The 21546-nt window shown below is 44.1% G+C and overlaps 1 protein-coding gene across 4 annotated transcripts in view; it reads left to right on the top strand.

The window, feature by feature from the left end:
- DGCR2 (DiGeorge syndrome critical region gene 2) overlaps positions 1 to 21546 on the top strand; it is a 59402-nt gene that overhangs the window by 25706 nt on the left and 12150 nt on the right. For 2 of the 4 annotated variants that reach the window (XM_083417789.1, XM_083417788.1), the window contains 5 exons: positions 8943 to 9065; positions 14633 to 14758; positions 15783 to 15993; positions 16859 to 16935; positions 19826 to 20002. In XM_083417789.1, the coding sequence (XP_083273915.1) occupies positions 8943 to 9065; positions 14633 to 14758; positions 15783 to 15993; positions 16859 to 16935; positions 19826 to 20002 (714 nt within the window). The remainder of the gene's footprint in view (positions 1 to 8942; positions 9066 to 14632; positions 14759 to 15782; positions 15994 to 16858; positions 16936 to 19825; positions 20003 to 21546) is intronic. The other 2 variants (XM_083417791.1, XM_083417790.1) reach the window with 1 other exon arrangement.

Here is a 21546-nt window from a genome sequence, read left to right as displayed (position 1 = left end):
AAATATGACATGGTAGCCGTTGGAAATCCAGCCCAAAGATGTGAAAAGCTTTCATGGTTATGCTAACTCCCTCAGACTTGTCCAGTAGTTTTAACTTAATAACTACTGGTTGCTTAATAGTCATGCTATTAGGATTTGGAAGCTTTTCCTTTGCTGAAGGATTTGCTTGGAAAGTTTGAAGTGGTTCAGCTAATGCTTACATTTCAACTTGCCCTGTTTCCTTCATGCAAGTAAGTGCATGAGCGTGAGCACTATCAGTGTCACAAGCTCAGATATATAAGCTAGGTGCCAAATGGCTCCTTAAATCAGGGTTACCGTTGCCAAAACAGAATGCTGGTTGCCATTTTTGGACCAGACAGCTCAAAAGTCGTATTTTTCAGTGCGACTTTTTGGTTCCTGAAATTCATTCTGATTGTGCAGATAAAATGTAACTGATACAGTGGTACCTCTGGTTATGGGTGCTTCAGTTTATGAGCTCCACTAACCCAGAAGTAGCTGCTCCTGGTTGTGAACTTTGCCCCAGGATGCGAACGGAAGTCACACACCGGTGGCGCTGCAGCAGCGGGAGGCCCCATTAGCGAAAGTGCTCCTCAGGATAAGAACGGTTTCAGCTTAAGAACGGACCTCCGGAACGAATTAAGTTCGTAACCAGAGGTACCACTGTAGAATTCTACAGCATGTGTTGCAGTGTGTTAAAACAGTCAAGATCCAAGGATCCCCAGGCATGCAATTCCAGATGATGGAGACAGTGACTGATAGCCAGGTTCAAAATGCGCCTGACGCTTGGCTAATTTCGGATGCTGCTTCAAAATCTATATGTTTTTAGTGGGGCAGCCCAGACTTTGATCTAGTGTTGGCATGCGGGAGGGAACCGGTTTCTTGTGCCTTTATTGGCTGCATGGCAGGCAGAAATACAATAGGCTAAGCCTTTTATAGTATGAACATACAGTTATGGGAAAAGCTTCACTATGGCTGTATTGTCTAATTTTGTGTTATGCCATTCCTCCGCTCCCCATGGGAGGCAGCTCTGTTGTATTTTGCCATGCCCCCTTGGCAACTTGCAGCACTCCCTCAAAATTTGAAATGTGCCCACTGGTCCAAAAAATTTGACAACCCCTGGTCTACAGCCTACTTCAGTTTCTCATACTGCAGCTGCTAACGGTTAATGTCCTACTGTAGGGACAGTCACATTTTCTGGCATAAGAACATGCACTCGCCCAGCTTCAAAATTGGTAGAACTCATTCCAGAGTTTTATCAGCGTGAACATAAAGGAAGTGTGGTACACCACTGGCAGTGAACAATAGGGGCGAGGGGACAGGGTCTTAGGAGTCCTTTCTGGCGTGATGATTGTAGTGATAAAAGCCTATCCTAGTTCTCATCTGTGAAACGCTGGAGGGCTTGCTTGAAGCATCCAGCTCTCTGCTTTCCTTTTAATCTCCCGTTGGTTCTGCAGTGGCTGCATTGCAGTGCATGTTTTGATCTCAAGCATTAGAGGCACGAACAGACTGTAAGTGGTTACTGTGCAAACCTAAAAAGAACAGTGGTCAAGGGGTGGGGATCTAGGGATGTCTCAAAGAATCACAGAATTGTAGAGCTGGAAAGGATCATCTAGTTCAGTCTCCTGCAATGTAGGAATCTCAACTAGATCATACATGACAGATGGCCACCCAACCTTTGCTTAAAAACCTCCAAGGAAGGAGAGTCCACAACCTTTCATGGATGTCTGTTCCACTGTTGAACATCTCTTACTGTCAGAAAGTTTTTCCTGATGTTTAGTATGAATCTCCTTTCTTGTAACTCGAATCTATTGGTTTGGGTCCTTCCCTCAAGAGCTGGAGAAAACAAGCTTGCTCCATCTTCCATGTGACAGCCTTTTAGATATTTGAAGATGGCTATTGTATCTCCTCTCAGTCTCTTCATTTCCAGGCTGAACATACCCAGCTACCTCTTCTGTTCCTCATAAGGGTTTACCTTATGGTTTCCAGACCCTTGATCATCTTGGTTGCCCTCCTTTGCACACATTCCAGCTTGTCAGTATCCTTGATTTGTGCCACCCTGAACTAGACACAGTATTCTAGGTGTGGTCTGACTAAGGCAGAATAGAGTGGGATTGTTACTTCCCTTGATCAAGACACTACTGTTCATGCTGCATCACACTGTTGACTAATGTTAAGCTTGTGGTCTACTAAGATCCCTAGATCCTTTTCACATGGTGTCCCCCATTTTATATTTGTGCAGCTGGTTCTTCCTGCCTAAGTGTAGGACCTTACATTTGTTTCTGTTGTCGATGGTAACAGCTTTGGTGTGTTTTGTCTTGTTACTCCTAGATTACAAGCTGTGCTTAGGAAGTTCTTTTTCACCATTTGAGTGGAAAGGTGGTGGCTGTTTTTCACGGTTGGGATTCCTCAGGTGTTTTCTCAGATGTGAAGAGATGGACATGAATGTTGTTGTCTACTCTTGAGTTGTGGATCAGGACAGCTGAGAACATAAACACATTCTTTGCCCTGTGCGTAGTCCTTTTCATGGCATTCTTTAGGTCAATTCGCAGATGTACTTTTGCTTATTTAATACATGAATATGCCACTTTTCCCTCCAAGGATCTCAGGGTGGTGTACATGATTCTTCCCTCCTTATTTTGTCATCGCAACAACCCTGTGAGTTGGTTAGGCTGCGAGACAGGAACTGGTCCGACATGACCCAGTGAACTTCATGGCTGGGTGGGAATTCAAACCCTGGCCTCCCAGGTCATTGCTCAACACTATTAACCATAACACTACAGCTCCCATTGTCCCTGGCCATTGACTTAACCAGCTGGGGTTGATGGGAGTTGTAGTCCAAGTTTAAATAATGTGGGTAATGACCTGGAAGTGCTTACTTTTGGAACTGTATAAGAGGCTTGGCAAAGGTTGCCTTCTGTTCATGTAGTTCTGTCACCTTAGGGTGGACCTTCCAATTCTTTTTTGGAAGATCAGTACTTCCAAGCCTTTGCCCCGTGGTCTTTGTATACAGTCATGGCCTGTTGAATTCAACGGGACTTGTGTGTGCATATGCATATTTAACCCCCCCCCCAACCTGGTGCCTTCCAGATGTTTTGGATTACAACCTGCACCAGTCCAAGCCAGCATAATGTGCCGCTGAAACTAATGGGGGAGTGCAAACATCTGGAGGACACCAAGTTGGGAAAGGCTGAATATAGGACCTGGTCACATGTAGAACATATGTTGAACGACTAAAGATTTCTTTGAGACAAACGGTCTTCACATTGTACATGCTCATCATGTATAAATTTCATTGTGGAATAATGCTTAACAGTTGGCTGTGTTGCTAACAACGTTAGCCTCCTAACAATGTCCCATCGCATCAAAACGCTTGCATTGTCAGATACTTAGCAAAGGACTGTGGCTGTTCGTTCCTTTAAAAAGTAGTCTTATTTCAAACAAAAGTAATACTTAGCTGGCTTCTGTGCTAGAAACCCAAAACCAATAGCTGCTGAATGTAATGAGGTGTTTGTGGTAGGCCGGCAATTACATTGTGTAAATGTTTGTTCTTTGCTCTGCATGCTAAAAGGGGAGAGATTGAATATGTGACTAAGATTATATGGCCAGTCCTGAGATGCAGTAGCTCTGAAAAAGAGAGCAGCTCCTTCATCCTAAAAATGTGAGCTGGCTTCTTGATCTGAAGCCCTGGGATGATTAACTGACACAGCATTTTGTGCATTTATTTGGTGTTGCAACAAGTCTTTGGCACGCATTCCACTTTATATTTTTCGCTTGGGCGTGAATTCCAGAGTACGTACAGAGTCCATGCGTGTGCTTCCATGGAGGGCTGCACATGTATGCTTAAATTGCTTAATTGCTTTCCTTGGAGAAGTGCATCAAACTGACAGCTGGAACTGGGCTCTGCTTCCTGAGAATTTCTCCAGGAGAAACTTCACTTTAAAATAACATTGCGTACCATTCTCAAATGTGCTGGTGCATCATAACTGTTTTGTATTTTGGTTGTTTGTTCAAAATCTAGAATGCAAAATGTAGATGGCCCTTTGACGTTTTGCTAGAACTCCCATTATCTTCACCGGCTACCTGTTCCTTTCTGGGCCCAGTTCAAAGTGCTGTTTTTGACTTTTGAGGCTCTTCATTGATACGGGGCCGCAGTATCTGAAAGACCGCCTCTTCCCTTATGTACCTGCCTGTTCTATGAGCTAATTTACGGTGGCTCTGTGCTGAGTACCCTCACCAACTGAGCAGTGTTAGAAACTGAGATGTGAAAGCTAGGACCTGAATGGCAGCTTAAACCTAGGTTATGGGTGCAGCAACGAATGTAGGTATGGCAGGTTGCTATAAAGGGCCTTCTTAGTAGTGGCACCCTGTTTATGGAATGCTCTTCCCAGAGAGGTTCTCCTGGTGCCTTTGCCAGTGACCTTTTGTTCGCAAACAAAACCATTTTTATTCTCCCAGACCTTTAAAATCTCATAGTTTAGCCTCTGAATTTACTCTTGGAAATGACTAAAAGTTGTTTATTTCTGCATTAGACCCCTTTTAGCTGGTTTAGTGCTGTGTTCCTTGTGTTTTAGGATTTTCATTTTATTCCCCTCTTGGTTCTTGAATTACTCCCAGAGCACACAGGGTGGTTAATAAATGCAGTAAAATTATTTTGAGAATGGCACAAAAGGAGGTTGCCTTATAATGAATTACACAATGAGTTCATCTAATCCAGGCACCCCCAACCTGCGGCCCTCCAGATGTTTTGGCCTACAACTCCCATGATCCCTAGCTAACAGGACCAGTGGTCAGTGATGATGGGAATTGTAGTCCAAAACATCTGGAGGGCCAAAGGTTGGGGATGCCTGATCTAATCCATCTACTCTGATGGTGACTTTCCATTGTCTCAAGCAGAGGATCTCTCCTTGTACTCCTGCTTCCTGAGATCCTTTTAACTGGAGATGCTGGAGATTAAACTTGGGGCCTTCCTGTATTCAGAGCAGTGGTGTCCAAACTTCTTTCAAAGAGGGCCAGATTTGATGAAGTGAAGAGCTGTCACTCAACAGGGCCCCTGACCACTTCTGTGTATTTCTTTAAGATGAGAGATGACTTAAGTAACAATAGTTACTATGTACAAAGTGCCTACTAGTAGGTAGCCATTGTACAACAATTGTGCCAAAAAGGACAAGCCCTTTCATTTACATTTGTCAGACAAATGAAGGAGTGGCTGGGAGCAGACATTATAGGCTATGGAGAACAGAGATGGTTTTAGACACTGGCCTGGTTCAGATGTGATGTTTAAACATGCATGCACCATTCTTGTTTGACACAAGACACTTATACTTTGAATTTCAAGTTTCTGTACTGTTAGCCCCTTAAGTTACAAACATGGAGATGAGTGACCACAGATCCTATAAACCCAAGTAGTAAGATGCCCTAGTTTAGGTTTTCCCCCCATTAACCCACAAGATGGTGATGATGGGAGTTTGATCATGGATTGAGCGTTCTTGAGTTCTGGTGATAATCTATATAGCAGCCATCTTTCCTTCATCTTGTGAAGTGTGGTATTTATACAGAACCCAAACTCTGAGTTTGGCATTCCAGCTTCCCTTTGCTTCTGGATGGGTATGGCTTTTAGCTTTGCCCAATTGTGCGGTGTTTCTTTCGCTGTTGTTGCTGGCATTCGCCTGTCTTGAGAGACAGTGGGGTGCTCCTTGGGGAACTGGAGAACCACAGCGCCTGCTGGGGCTGCAAAGACCTGTAGCTCATAACTGTTGCCTCCTGTATTGTTTTTGCTGAAGCGACCTCCCCGGGGGACAAGGCTGGGCAGTGTGTCTGGAGGTCTTGGGCTGCCCAGACAACAAGCTCCCCCTCTGGGCCTTGCTGGTGTGGTCCAAAGGAAAGCAGAGCAATACATTTGGCACCAGCTTGGCTGCAGGAGTTGCCGGAAGGAGGCGTACAAGATGCCATCCAGCCGTCTTAGGCTATGATAATTACGATAATATGAAAACAAAACAAGCATGCGCCCGCAAATGAGTCAAAGCTGTTCTGGCTGTGTTGTAACTTTGCATTGTTGTCTATAGCAGTCTGGCAGGTCTGAGTTCTTAGCTGTCTTTGTGACCTCAATGTTCATCCCGAGTAGGCGGTGTGTCAGGCAAGGAAGGCCTATTTTTATTCCCACCCTCTTACTTGAGCTGCTTTCCTGCTCCTTAACAGCGAGCCTTTCACGCTATCATGAAACTGTTTATTTCTCTTATTACCTATTTTATGTGTGGGTACCCTCTGTTCTGGTTGCCTCCTCAGTGAGTTTGACCTGTCTTTTTGCATGAGACCCTGAAGCAAAGCAACTTTTGTAAATCAGTTTTTAACTTGGAAGGAAGCTACAGTTATGCAACAGTAAAAATAACTAGTGTGTGTTAAAATGGGGTTTTTAAAAATTCTGCTCTGACTTGTAAATATAGGATTGCATGCATTAAAAGCAAGGACTCCTTAAGCTTGAACATTTCCAGGATATCAGACTGATTCTGCCTTTGATTAATGCCAATTTAGGAAACACCTAGTTCACTTCGGAGGAGAATAACATTTAATGTTTTAAAGCATCAAAGTACTGGCAGATTCTTGCTGCAAGCCTTAACTGATTTGAACTGTAATGAGATGGACTTTTCCTGCTGTGCTGCAAAGGTGATCTTGTCAAGGTTAATGACTGTCTGCCAATTGAATGGTCACAAAAGTCTGTCTGCTACGGCATCCCTTTCTCTGCTGTCCTCACAGGTTCAGGTTCATAGTGGACATTGATAATTCAATAAGAGGACTCTAGGCTTGATTAACCTCTTGATATTTAAATATATTTTTGCAGCATTTTCAATTTCAGGAATTTATAGCTGCTTTATATTTTTATTGAGCCATTCTACTGGCTTTTGTCTCAGAATATTTGGCAAGGAGAGAAGTCTAGCAATAGCTAATATATATGGGAAACTCTTGATACCAAGGGCAGGTTTATTTAACTTTTTTTCAGGAATTACTCATTGGTTTTAAGGGTATTTGTAACTGAAATCTTTCCCAAATGATGCTGACTGCCACTTTCTTTCCAGAAATCTGGAGCTCCCCCCCCCCCCCAAGCCTCACAGTATGATAGAAATTACTTTATTTGTTTGGCAAGGCCAACATTTCCTTTCTCTCACTTGATTTATTCAGGGGTGGGGAACCTGTGGCCTGCAGAATGTTGCCAACAGCAGCCTCAGCTTCCTGACCATAGGCTCTGATGAAGCTGTAGTTCAAAACATCAGGTGGAGGACCACAGCCCCCTCCCCCAACTCCTGCTTTGGAGAATTCCCCACTCCAGAAGATTGCATTCCAGAATGGGGTTTGGCAGGTAGATCTGCCCATGGAAGGTGTGCAGAGACTTAGTGTTAAGTACGTGTGGGAGAGACAGCATTCAGCAGTGCACATGCTACCTTGTAGAGATCCAAATGCTCCCCAAGATTGTGCACTGAGCATGCACAGTTTTGAAAACCTGTTCAGTGGATCTTTTCCATGAGGCCGGTGTGCACAGCACAAACCCACTTGGTTGGATCAGTTCATAGGAAGCTGCCTTATGCAACTTAGTCCATCTAGCTCAGAATTGCCCACAGTGAGTCCTACCAGGAGAGGCCAGGGACTGAACCCTGAGATCTTCGGCATGCAAAACAATTTCCCTGTCAATGAGCTACAGCTTTCCTAGATGAACTGCTAGGCTTGCATAACTTTTGATCCAGACTGATAAGCAGGATCAGTCCTCCGATTGCTGCTAACATTTGACTTGTTAACACTCTGCACTGAACATAGGTATAAGATAGCTCTATGCAGGCACTTGTCTTAGTGTGAAAGAGTGTGCACTTGATTTGCATAACTCAGCTATTCTATACCCAGATATATAGACTATATACTTGTTGAACTTTACATTTGAATAATAGTATGAGGGTACTGCTGAACTATTTGTATACACGGGTACATAAATTGTACATTCATAGAATCGTATAGTTCGAAGGGACCCAAGGGTCATCTAATTCAACCCCCATTGCTTGAATTAATATATTAACACCCCTGTTTTGTCTTGCCGGGCTTTTTAAGGATGTCTTACCTGTGCTGCCATGTTTTCGTTGCCTTAGTTCTGTGTATCTAGTTTAGACTAAACTTTTTGCCCCCTGTCACCTTGCCTGAAAAATCCATACTACAAAAGCTAGCAAGCTTTGTGATCACCCCACATGCCCTGCACAGGGTGTGTCTTCTGATTAGAAGACACTTGCAAAATGGGTAATTTGAACAGATGCCTTCAGTCACACTGGTAAGGTAGCTTTTGTGGGCTGTAATTCCAGGAACACTTGCAGAAAATAAGTAGGACCTTGTTGCAAATAAAGACTTCACTCAGGGCTCTGCAGTTTTTGAGCTATAGGTTTTTTTAAAAAAAATAATAATTATATTTTATTGAAGTGAGCTACAACCCAGCTATAGTTGAGGAGGAGGTCTGGATTTATATGTACCACTAAGCTTATGGTTAACAGTAATGTTTATAAACAAGCTGTACACCTTGGTTAATGAGTGAACTATCATAGTTTATAAATTGCTGGGTTTACACATAACACTAAGCCATTAAACCCTGGCTTAGTGTTACGTGCAAAACAGACCATGGTGCACATCAGCCCTAGGTCTCCAGAGTATGTATTTATTTCAGTGAAGTCATTCCTGCTTTTCAGCTATATTAAAAACAACCACCACCTGGTAAAACTTCCTTCTGGTCATTGTATATCAAGTCTTGACCACCATTTTTACCCTAGGAAACTCATAAACAATTGTAAGGGGTTAAACTTTTTGTACTTGTACAGTAGGGATATCAGCCTGAAGTTTCCTAGTAGATCTACTGTAGATCTAGTAGAGCAATTGTTTTCGTCTGAAACCTTCAGCTTCCTTCTCCTTGTGTTTTGCAGAACTGCGCTGCATCCCAGGGCAATTCGCTTGTCGCAGTGGCTCCATCCAGTGCATCCCATTGAACTGGCAGTGTGATGGATGGCCCACCTGTGAGGATGAGAGTGATGAAGTTGACTGCCCAAGTAAGTGCACCTAAAAAGAAGAAAGAATGAATTGTACGCAGCGATGGTTGATGATCATTAGTACTGGTTGGCGGTGGGGGAGGCAGGGAGACCCAACAGTAAGGGGAGCCAGGGTCAGGGTCAGGTATAGTGGGATATACATTGAATACATAATAAATATGATGGGAATGAGTAAGAAGCTTGATGGCTGAGGACAGGCTCTGGTTGGTGGGGCAGTGCCCTAATTCACCGGCTTTCAATGATTGCTTGTATGTGGGGCGGCCCTTAAAGATGACTTGAGAACTTCAGTTGCTCCAAAATGCAGCAGCCAGATTACAGGCTGGGGTTTCGTTTAGATCTCATATAACCCCTGTTGTAAAACAGCTGCACCGGTTGCCAGTTCTTTTCTGGGCCAATTTAAGGTGCTCTGTTAGTGTTTAAAGCCCAAAATGACTTAGGCCCCAAATAGATGAAAGACTTGCCTCCTTCGCTACAGATCCTCTCGGCTGCTGAGTTCAGCAGAAAGAGGCCCCCTTGGCAGTTCCTCTGTCCTCAGAGGTTCATTGGGTGGTGGCCCAGGAGAGACCAGTTCTCTGTTGCGGCCTCTGAGCTGTGACTCTCCACAGAGGTGTGCCTGGCATCTTCACTATAGAGCTTTTGGGGAATGTTGAAGAAACACCTCTTTACCCTGGCTTCTGACACTCTGGGCGTATGTGACCCACTTTGTGACTGTAAGCTGTTTTAATCTAGTACTGTGTTTTAATGTTGTAACCTTCCCTGGAACCTTAGGGTGAAGGATAGGTAAATATTATTATTATTATTATCATTATTATTATTATTATTATTATTAATATAAATAAAATAAAATAAAATACCACACCATCAGGAAAGCTTTATGGCACTTACTACATATTTGCAAGCAAATTCTGGTTAGGAAATTGTGTCTGAGAGTTCCTATTGCAACTTCATTTCTTCTCAGAGGCTGTAGTTTAATTTCCCCCTTTATTGCTATTTGTGGGCTGTATTTCAGGGTCTACCTGAACACATTGGTGCCCTTTTATGGAGGCTTTCTATCCAGTTAGTCTGTACACTTCTGAAAAACCTGGAGTCATAACTCATTTTTCAATGGCACGCTTCTCAGATTTCACACAGAAACACCTTTGGATGAGTCATGTTTAATATCAAGTGTAAAGTCTCTTAACATGTGTAGATGCATCATTATTTTTTGAAGCTGGCTTCTACTGAAGTTGGAAATTCAGAATCCTTGGAAGAGAGGGAATATGCAGCGTGCAGTTCTGTATACTCAAAGTGCCTGGCAAGATTACATAAGAGACATACTTTTTTTATCATCTGTGGACAGTTGCCAGCTATTTTCCTGTCTTCGCCATTTGTGTTCAGTACAGATGGAGAGCTCTGCTTGTCTTGACAGTCCTAATTTGTAACATAACAGCTGTTTCTAGGCATTTTGATTTAAAACAACTCTGCTATGTATATGCCTACATAAGCGAATCTGAGCAAGCAGGCCAGGAATAGGGAGATTCTGTTATGGGATGGTAGGAAGGCAGCTTGCATTGGGTAGAGAAGCTGAGAGTTTGGTGCCTAGCTTATATATTTGAGTTTCTAACCCTAGATGTCAGGTATGCAATCTAAGGGGTTGCAGAGCCATAATGTCTGTACCTTAGGGATCAAAAATATCAAGACAGTTAGACCCATTCCATTTCCACAAATTGGGGGGGGGGGGAATCTTAAATGTGTCTTGGTGGGAGTCATTACTTCAGGGGTCAGCAAACTTTTTCAGCAGGGGGCCAGTCCACTGTCCCTCAGACCTTGTGGGGGGCCGGACTATATTTTGAAAAAAAATATGAACGAATTCCTATGCCCCACAAATAACCAAGAAGAGATGCATTTTAAATAAAAGGACACATTCTACTCATGTAAAAATACGCTGATTCCTGGACTGTCCGCAGGCTGGATTGAGAAGGCGATTGGGCCGCATCCGGCCCCCGGGCCTTAGTTTGCCTACCCATGCATTACTTCCTCCATCCCATAACCCGCATGGCATGTGAGCAGCAGACAGAACGGTTAAGGCGTTCTGAGTGCATACTCATTATTTGCCAGCTTTATATCACTGTCAGGCCCCCGCCGGCAAAAAAAGAGACTCCTTTTGCTCACTGTACGAATTTTATTTTTAACATCCAAATTCTGTTAAAATCCAGCTTAACTTTAAGCCCCCGACACTCAAAACATTTTCTTTTTCTTAACATCAAACCCAAATAACTAGGAGCATCTGTAGCTCAGCAGTTTTGTATCTTTGATCTTTTGCTCAAAAAGGGGATGAAGTCACTGGCTGCCGCCAACTTGCCTGTGTGCTCGAAATTACTGGGAGGATTTGTATAGCATGTATTCACAGCTCCTTTTCTTTTGCTCTAAGTCTTAGTCACATGAAATAATGTCCCGCTGGGTCTTGTTTGAAAACCGGCAGATTTTACCAGTTCAAGCAGCGATAGTATCAGTGTCCCAACACCTAGAGCACTGAGTATCATTGCTGTGGCTGTTTAAGTTTCTTATCCAACTTTATGAACACAGTAAATGGCAATTCTTTCTTCCTCCCCTATTCATTTACTTGATGCCAAATCAAATGCTTTCCCCCCAGACATTCAGTCATGGTAGCTCTGAAACCTTTGCAGAGGCTTAATGGCTGGTTTTTTTTATTAAAAAAAGTAGCACCACGATGTAAATGTTATAGCACTAATACAGGGGTTGGCAAAGCAAGGGTCACGGGCCGGATCAGGCCCAATTGCCTTCAGGACCGTCCATGGATCGGTGTGGGGATTCTGTTTGTTTGTTTGGGCTGCGCCATTTCCCCCCTGCGCCATATTCCCCCCTTCTCCCTCACACACATTGCGACGCCGCCTCCTCCCTCCCTCCTCCTGGCTTCTCCCCGCCCTGCCTAGAGCAGGAAGGGGGCTGGGCTGGGCTGAGCTGAGCTGTCTGAGCGCCATTAAGCAGCCCCTCTCCGAAGCCAGCCCTTCTGTGCTGCTCATCTTCCCTCTGCTGCTACCACTGGTGCACCTGTGGGCCAGAGAGCTGATTGGACGAACTACTTGCTCCCTTCGCCTCTTCCAGCTCTCCCCCCCCCCCCCCGGTGCCACTTCTCCAGCCCAGAACAAGGTCTGAGGGACAGTGGACCAGCCCGCGGCTAAAAAAAATTGTCAACCCCTGCACTAATACAAATAAAAACAATACATTCTTGTGCAGTTACTGTGTACTAGTTTTCAGTAAATGTTTTAAGGCACTTTGGCTCTTTCCTAGTGAGAATGTCCTGTCCCTGGCAGCCACTCTCTTTGTTTCAGAAGGCAGGGACACGGAACTGGGTCTCCAGTGAAGCTCTTTAAGATGTTGTCTCTCCGTGGAAACTTAAGCAGAGATAGATGAGTTGTCTTTCACTTTCCTGGCAGTCTTAAGCTCCCCTCCATGACCCCTTCTTTTGCAATTTCACATTTTTCTGACAGCCCTATTATCAATTTCTTTTCTGCTGTAGGGGGCAAAGGGCAAGTAAGCTGGCCGTGCACCAAGTGAGTGAATGTGTTCTAGTGCTGACAAAACATTTGCAGATTTTGCGTCCATGCAAGAGGTCAAAGAGCTGTGATTCCAGCTTTTGCTGACTGTTCCATGAACTCTTCGAAGTGTGATCCCCTGGCCAAAGAACTTTCAGAGGAGAACAGCAGAGTTGTAATTCCACAGTGAATGTAAACAGCTCTGCACAACCATGTTTTAACCACCCTGTTTCTTAATGCTTTCCATTTTGAGGGGACACACACTGAATAATTGTTAGGGATGACTCAGTCAGTAGAGCATGGGACTGGAGCCTGACATTCCACAAAAGATTTCTGTTATCGCAGAGGGTTTGACTAGATGACCCTCATTGTCCCTTCCAACACTACAGTTGATTCTTTGAACTGTTAATCCTGGGAGACTTTTTGTGCTCAAAGAAGCAGGGATTGCATCCTACTAAATTTGAGTACAGCCACTGAAGTGGACTTAGGTTGGTAAACTCTGCTACTTTCAGTGGGTCTGTTTTGAGTATGGTAAAGGTAAAGGACCTCTGGATGGCTAGGTCCAGTCAAATTGGACTTTGTGGTGCTTATCTTGCTTTCAGGCCGTGGGAGCCAGTGTTTGTCCACAGACAGCTTTTCCGGGTCATGTGGCCAGCATGACTAAACTGCTTCTGGCACAACGGGACACTGTGATAAAACCAAGAGCGTACGGAAACACTGTTTACCTTCCCGCTGCAGCAGTACCTATTCACTCGCACCGGTATGCTTTCGAACTGCTAGTTTGGTAGGAGCTGGGACAGAGCAACAAGAGCTCACCTCGTTGTGGGGATTCGAACTGCCAACCTTGCCACTGGCAAGCCCGAGTCTCGTTGGTTTAGACCACAGCACCACCCGTGTCCCGGCACCTGTGTCCGTCAGTATCATTAACTGGGTACAACCCTACATTGTTTTCAATTCATCATGCGTGTGTCTGTGCTAATTTGCTTGCAAGTGGGTGTGGCTACGCCTTTTAGGTTGGCAGAGTCTGGTAGCAAATGGCAGCAAGATCAGATCTTTATTGTTACGGTCCATGACCCGCATTAATGAAGTTTTGAAAGGTCATCAGTGTCTCTGCCCCATGAACTACTTGAGAGAGCACGTTGCAGCAGAGATTACTGGGTACCAGGTTGGCAACCACGGCTCAAATACCTCTGCCTTAATTAATGCTATTTCCATTTCCACTATGTGTGTTTCTCTTTGCACACTGGGAGAAGTGAATGGTTGTAAGAGCAAGCTATGGTCGAGCAGTGCAGTTGAGATAATAGAATTGTAGACTTGTAGCACTGGAAGGGATGCAAAGAGTCATCTTGTCCAGCCCTTTGGCGAATAGACATTATGCTGTGGCGACCGTAACCAAGATTTAAGGTGCCACTTGGGGCTTAGCTTCTATAACTGCATCAACTGACAATTCTCTGGTCATGTAATGACCATCAGTGTATTTTAGGGAGGTCTTAAAACTGACTCGATTTGCACCAGCAATCTGCTAGGTATCTAGATCCCAATTTATTAGAGCTTTAATGACGACAACAAAACCTCGAATTTTGCCTGGTAGCTAATAGAGAACCAGCACAAATCTTTCAACATCGGTGTAACGTGTAAACGTGGGTGTCCCACAAAGCTGCATTTTGCACTAGCTGCAGCTTCTGAACCAGACACAAGGATATCCTCATGCGTAGTAAGTACATTGCAGTAGCCTAAATTATGACGTAGCCAATCTGTGTCGTGGCAAGATTGTTGGGAGGACAACAGAGCACTACGGGTTCCCCACACCTGCCCTAACACTCTTTTCTGCTTTCTTTTGGGAAATATTGGTCTGTTCTCTGTAGCCTGAGAATCTTCTGTTTGCCTGTGCCCACTTGGAGCTGTCTTTGCCCATTTGAATGTTGGCAAGGATTTATGACGATATTTTCCTTTCAGCAGCTGAATGAAGGGGAAAAAAAGCTAATGGTTCTCATACAGTGTCACTAAGAATGGGCCATGTCTCACTTTTAGATTTTACTGGGGACCAGCGCACTTACCACGGGAAGGATAATGCGGATTCCAGGCACAATCGCGGAAGAGGAGGGGACACGACCCGCTTCCACACCGTCAATGTGGCACAGCCAGTGCGGTTCAGCAGTAAGTTGCAGACTTGGAAGCAGGGTTGAAATTCCCCCTAAGTTGCCGGCTGCAGGTCCAGGCACAGGCTTCTTAAAAGTGCTTCTATGTGTACGCAAAGTATCTTATATTAAAGCTCCCTGACGTCCCTTGGCAATTTAGTCTGAGCTGTTTTTGTGATCAGATTCTCTGAACATTTAGAATAAAGTATAGCACAGGAATGGGGAACCTCGGGCCAGGCAGCTCTTTCTGGCTTTTGGGATTCTCCCCAGGGCACAACACCTCTGTACTCTTTGGCAATCACTCGTAGCCAAGTAATATTGTCTTCCATGAACATGGTCTTAACAGTGAGTCTTTAAGTGATTGTGCAGGCCAATTCTGGATCCACACGTCCTTTCACAGTGGGGACATAGGTTTCCGGGTGGGAGTTAATCATAGTGAGGGTTTGCCACGCATGCCTTCCTCTTAGCACATTTCTCCCTTTTGTCCTGAGTTCAAGCGTCTTCAAAACCCATGACACCTTTGGTAAAAGTTCTCTCCAATTGGAGCATTCTCAGGCCAGTGTTTTCCAGTTGTTGGTGTTTGTTCTACATTTTATTAGATCTGCCTTGAGAGAGTCTTTAGACCTCTTTCGTTGACCACTGACATTACGCTTTCCATTTTTAAGTTGGGAGTAGAGTAGTTGTTCTGGAAGACGATAATCAGGCATATGCCCTGGCTGGATTGTATTCTTGAGCTGTCACGATGTCTCTTGCTTGCCTGCATGGGGAGATGTGGGTGTTTCTTTTTCGAAGCCTCTAATTTTTTTTGTGGCTGGATTCCTGTGTTCTGTACAAAGGCAGGAGACACATCAGTTGCATGAGAAAACTTGTGTATGGAGAGACTGTTAACCACCTGAGCCCCTGCCTGAAGTCTGCCCTGCCTAGGCACGTGGGCTTTCCACCCAGTGAGGACTGGGCTGATGCTAATGTTTTCAGAAGTGATGAATCAGGTTGAGATCCTAACTGGGGGGGATTGTTTCCCTTCTCTCCTTTATGTTTCCTAGGGAAGTGCCCGTCAGAATGGCATCACTACGAGGGCACGGCTAGCTGCTACAGAGTATATTTAAGTGGCGAGAACTACTGGGACGCCGTCCAGACCTGTCAGAGGGTGAATGGATCCCTGGCCACTTTTACAACCGACCAGGAGCTCAAGTTTATCTTGCAGCAGGAATGGGACTCGCAAGATAAAGCCTTTGGGAGGAAAGACCAGAGTAGGTGAGTGAGCATGCATGGAAGAACTGAATTCCCACTGGCAACACATGGGTGATTATGGGTGGATATGTTAAGGATAAATATAGGACATGTTACATTATGCTATGTGAAGATCCAAACTAGTATGGAATCCATGCCTTAATGCAGGTATCGAGAAATCTAGATGCTCATTGATCGGGGGTGGGGGATTGGATGGGTGTACCATTTAAATTAAATGCATTCTTTAAAACAAACAAACAAACAAACAAACAAACTAGTGTGTGTGTGCAATATATATTTGATCTTCCTATATACATAAAAATGTAAGGCTGTCATCACGCAGGCTGTATTGCAGGATTTGTAGCACCAAATCACAATCCCGGATTTTTGTGAAGGAGAAGGGTTGGGAAGGTGGAAAATGAGCTGAGTAGTTTCATGGAAGGGGAAGCTCTAGGGAGTTAATGTGGGGGGCGGGAATGGCAGGGGGCTGGACAAACTACAATCGCCAGAATTCTTTGGGGGAAGCCATGACTGTTATAAATGATGTGATAACTGCTTTAAATGCATAACACTAATGGGGCCTTAGTCACTCTTCCCAGTCCATGTGATGGATATTATCTGAAGAGATTGCATTGCAAAATACTGGATTTTAAGGTTTAACAGATTCACAGCAACATTAGCATGGCTTTGGTGTTCCCTAGCCTTTGCAAGGATTGTTAGGTTAGCGACGGTCAGCTTTCAGCTTGTCTAAGTGGGAAACCTCAGGAAAGAGAAGAGCTTATTAACCATGCTTAGGAGCTTTTCAACTTACCTTTTAGGATTTTGTTTTTTTGCATAATTTGTTTTTTCCTCCCTCGAGTTTACAAAGCTTACGCATTTCTGATTGTAGGTTCTGGGTCGGATACCAGTATGTCATCACAAACCGAAATCATTCTCTGGAAGGTCACTGGGAGGTTGCTTACAAAGGTAAGACCCAAAAAAATGAGAGATGATCTCTTGTGTCACTTGGCTAAGAATTGATGCCATCTAAAGCATGTATTTGTGTTGCTGTTGTTATTGCTGCTGTTGTTAAGATTATTAATGATGGCTTGTTAGTTGCTCGTTGCCCAAAGGTCTCCAAATGACTTAGAACACATTTAATATAAATAATTACACTATCCAAAACAACAACCCCCCATAATAGCCATAGGAAGTTTGGGCAACACACTAGTAGCAAAACAACACCCTCTCCCTCTAACAAAAGGCCCATGGAAACAGCTAAGTCTTTACATGGTCTTGTAAAGTTATCAGGTGCCAGGTGGATTTTTGCTGCTAAGCACATCTTACAGAAGTTTTCACAGTTATTCAGTGCCTTTCTGCACCACCCAGTCCTCCTCTCCAAACCTAACCTCAAGAAATTATTATTTTGGCCAGTCTCTTTGGATTTATGGGGACCTAATATTTGGTTAAACCACAGAGCCTAGGACTTGCCGATCAGAAGGTCAGTGGTTCGAATCCCCGCGACTGGGTGAGCTCCCGTTGTTCGGTCCCTGCTCCTGCCAACCTAGCAGTTCGATAGCACGTCAAAGTGCAAGTAGATAAATAGGTACCGCTCTGGCGGGAAGGTAAACGGCGTTTCCGTGCGCTGCACTGGTTCGCCAGAAGCGGCTTAGCCATGCTGGCCACATGACCCGGAAGCTGTGAGCCGGCTCCCTCGGCCAGTAAAGCGAGATGAGTGCCACAACTCCAGAGTCGGTCATGACTAGACCTAATGGTCAGGGGTCCCTTTACCTTTAATACAACTTTGTATATTAGTGTGGTTGTGGTCTAAGCGTCAACACAGTGATAAGGAAATCTGATCAAGTGTTTAATGCCTTTGTTTAACTCAAAGGCTGGCATAATGTTCTCTTGGGCAATCCTGCTTTCCTCCCAGAGCTAGCAATAATACTGCCATCTGGCGGCAGAGCTGCTGAAAGCAATTGGCTTTTGATTGGAGCAAAAAGCAAAAGGGATTGCTCAACAGTTGACAATTATGTGGCATGTTTGAATGAGGAAATTACTTTGCTTGAAAGAAAATTCTCACCTGTCCTAACACATGACAAATCAAAACTTCTACTGGTCAGAAGTTTCGGCGTTTAGGAATCTGAACCGATGGATTCAAACTACAGGAAAAGAGATTCTCACTAAACATTAGGAATACTTTTCTGATGGGAAGAGCTGTTTGACAGTGGATGGACTCCCTTGGGAGGTGACAGACAACCATCTGTCAGGGATTCTTTAGCTGTGGTTCCTGCATTTTGGTGGGGGGTTGGACTAGATGACCCTTGGGGTCCTTTCCAACTACAATTCTATTATTCACGGCCTGGGACCCTCGTACCTACGGGACCGCCTCTCCTGGTATGCCCCACGGAGAGACTCAAGGTCTGTAAATAGCAACACCCTAGTGGCCCCGGGTCCTAAGGAAGTTAGATTGGCTTCAACCAGAGCCAGGGCCTTTTCAACTCTGGCTCCGGCCTGGTGGAACGCTCCGTCTCATGAGACCAGGGCCCTGCAGCATCTGATTTCTTTCCGCAGGGCCTGTAAGACAGAGTTGTTCCGCCTGGCCTTTGGCTTGGAGCCAATTTGATTCCTTCCCTCCCTCCCTCTCTTTCTTTTTTCTTTTCCTTCTCTTCTTGCAATGAGGCTACATTTTAATATTTTAATGTTCCATTATTTTAATGTTGTATTTTACTTTTGTTTTTAAGTTGTAATCATTCATCTTGTTTTTATTATTGCTTGTAAGCCGCTCTGAGCCCGGCCTTGGCTGGGGAAGGCGGGGTATAAATAAAAAAAAATTATTATTATTATTATTATTATTATTATTATTATTATTATTAATCAGTGTATATCCTTCTTTAAACCTTCCCTTTCCTGTACTCCAGCTTTGTAAACGAAGTCTTGGAGGTTGCACAGTATTCAGCCAGCTTACTTTATTTATGCAAGAGTTTCTGCGTTCCCATTTAAGTGCTACTCGGGGTGCCTTCTGACAGTTTTGAAAACACAATATCATCCTAAAACAATGCTTGATGCAAATACAGCAGAGATGGATACAGGAAATAAAATGCAATTTTTTTTTTAGAAAACCATTAACTGCCCTGCAAGGCAGAAGTCTGCTAGAATGAAACTGACTCCACTAACCAGTGGAATATCACAAGGGTGCATATACAGTGGTACCTCAGTTTACAAACTTAATCCATTCTGGAAGTCGGTTCTTAAACCGAAACCGTTCTTAATCCGAGGTGCGCCTTCCCTAATGTGGCCTCCCGCTGCTGGTGCCCTTCCGCCGTTCGGATTCCGTTCTTAGACCGAGGTAAAGTTCGCAAACCGGGACACTATTTCCGGTTTTGTGGCGTTTGTAAACTGAATCGTTCGTAAAAAGGGCTGTTCTTAAACCGAGGTACCTCTGTATATGTCCCTCTTTGTGTGCTAATCAACTGGATTTATACTTTCCTTAACCTGCTTTGGCCTTCTTTGGAAAGAAATGCAATTTTTTAAAAAAGGTGTATGCTGTTTGAATTTAAAGAGCAAGGACTCTATGTGCAGGAGCCTGGTTTTGTACACTTCTGAGAATAAAGTCAATGTTTGCAACACCTTTTTTAACATTAGCCCCCTGAATTTCTTTGGAATAGAAATAAAGCTACAATAGCCTGAAATCGGCCTTCCGACATCTCTAAAACCTATAACGTAACAAGCTACCCAAGCATACAGAGTAAAACATTGGTACATCGCATGAATGACTTTCTCCTTTAAAATGTTCTAAGAGGCAGCAAAGCCGAATTTGTCCACAGGCTCTGCAGCAACAACTTTCTTCTAGTTATGATGCATTTTGTCATTTCAGGTTCATCGGAAGTATTTTTGCCCCCTAACCCTACCTTCAGTACCTCCGTGTCGGAAAACGAAAACATCCTTTGCGCCCAGTTCCAATGTTCCCACTTCCCGACCCTGCGGCACCGCGGTTTTCACAGCTGGTATGCTGAAAACTGCTATGAGAAGTCTTCATTCCTCTGCAAAAGAAGTGAGTCATCCGTTCTGGGTTACACACAAGCTCTTATAAGCATGCAGGAACAGTTACATACTCAAAAGAGCCGCAGGGATGCTCACTTGCACTGCAGCAGGGGACAGAGAGGCCAAGGCCACCAAGCAAAACTGTATTGTGCTACGGACCAGGTCACCCTGCTCTTTGGACCACAGCTGTATTTCTTACCCCTGCTCTGCAATGGCATTTGGCATGGTAGGAGCTGTTGTGGTAGTTGCAACGGCAGGGCCGAGAACTTTACAAAAGGCTGCGGCTGAAGTGCTTGGAAAAGCAATTGGTATCCGGGTGGATTTTACTTAAATCAAATTGATTTTAAATCACTAGTCAGTAAGAGTTGTTTTTTTTTACAGAGGGACTCATTCTTGCTGGTATACTCTTAATATTTACAACCAGATGAAGGTTTCAGTTTTGGAATAATAAATTTTCAGAGTGGTTTTTCGGTTATATCAAAAATCACTGATTTGTTCGTACTATTCGGAATACATAGACGGATAATTATGAAATTATTGTGAGGTTTAATAAGTTAACAATTTATATTTAGACAACTTTTCTGCTGTACTTTATTGGAAAGAGAAAAATAAACATTTCCATAATAACAGTGTGAACAATTTATTTAACTAAAACAATAACATTATAGCACACATATCCATGTTTGTTAACTGATATGGTTTAATATATATTTTTTAAAAAAACCAAACACTTAGACTGAGTTTTAGCACACTTGAAAAACTTGAAACAAATTCTTATTTCCTGATGAATAGCCTATAGTGTAACTTAAATAGAAAACGTACCTTTAGAAAGATTTTCCCTCCAAAAGCATTTTATATTAAAAATTCAATTTAAATAATAAAAATCAGATTTAAATAAAAAAAAAAATTGTGTGTGTTTTTTTTAAAAACACCATTGATTTTTATCTACCCTGATTGGTATGAAAAGCCTCACACCTGTTTCTTTGCCTTTAAAGATTTTGTCAGGGCGGGCAACCTTTTTCAGCCCAGTATTTCTTCCTGGGCAGCCTTCCGGTGGGGTTGGTGGAGGGGATGTACCAGTTGTGGGCAAAAACTAGCCGAAGAAGGCATGCACATGTAATCCTTTATACTGTAGGCTAGCTTATACAGTAGGCTAGTTGGGACGCGGGTGGCGCTGTGGGTAAAAGCCTCAGCGCCAGGGGCTTGCCGATCGAAAGGTCGAAAGGCTTGCCGATCAAAAGGTCTTGCCGATCGAAAGGTCGGCGGTTCAAATCCCCGCGGTGGGGTGCGCTCCCGTTGTTCAGTCCCAGCGCCTGCCAACCTAGCAGTTCGAAAGCACATCAAAGTACAAGTAGATAAATAGGGACCGCTTACTAGCGGGAAGGTAAACGGCGTTTCCGTGTGCGGCTCTGGCTCGCCAGAGCAGCGATGTCACGCTGGCCACATGACCCGGAAGTGTCTTCGGACAGCGCTGGCCCCCGGCCTCTAGAGTGAGATGGGCGCACAACCCTAGAGTCTGGCAAGACTGGCCCGTACGGGCAGGGGTACCTTTAC

Source organism: Podarcis tiliguerta, assembly GCF_965153285.1.
Source record: "Podarcis tiliguerta genome assembly, chromosome: 16".
Lineage (NCBI taxonomy): Eukaryota > Metazoa > Chordata > Lepidosauria > Squamata > Lacertidae > Podarcis > Podarcis tiliguerta.
The sequence above is the reverse complement of the archived record's forward strand: the minus strand, read 5'-3'. Positions and strand labels throughout refer to the sequence as shown.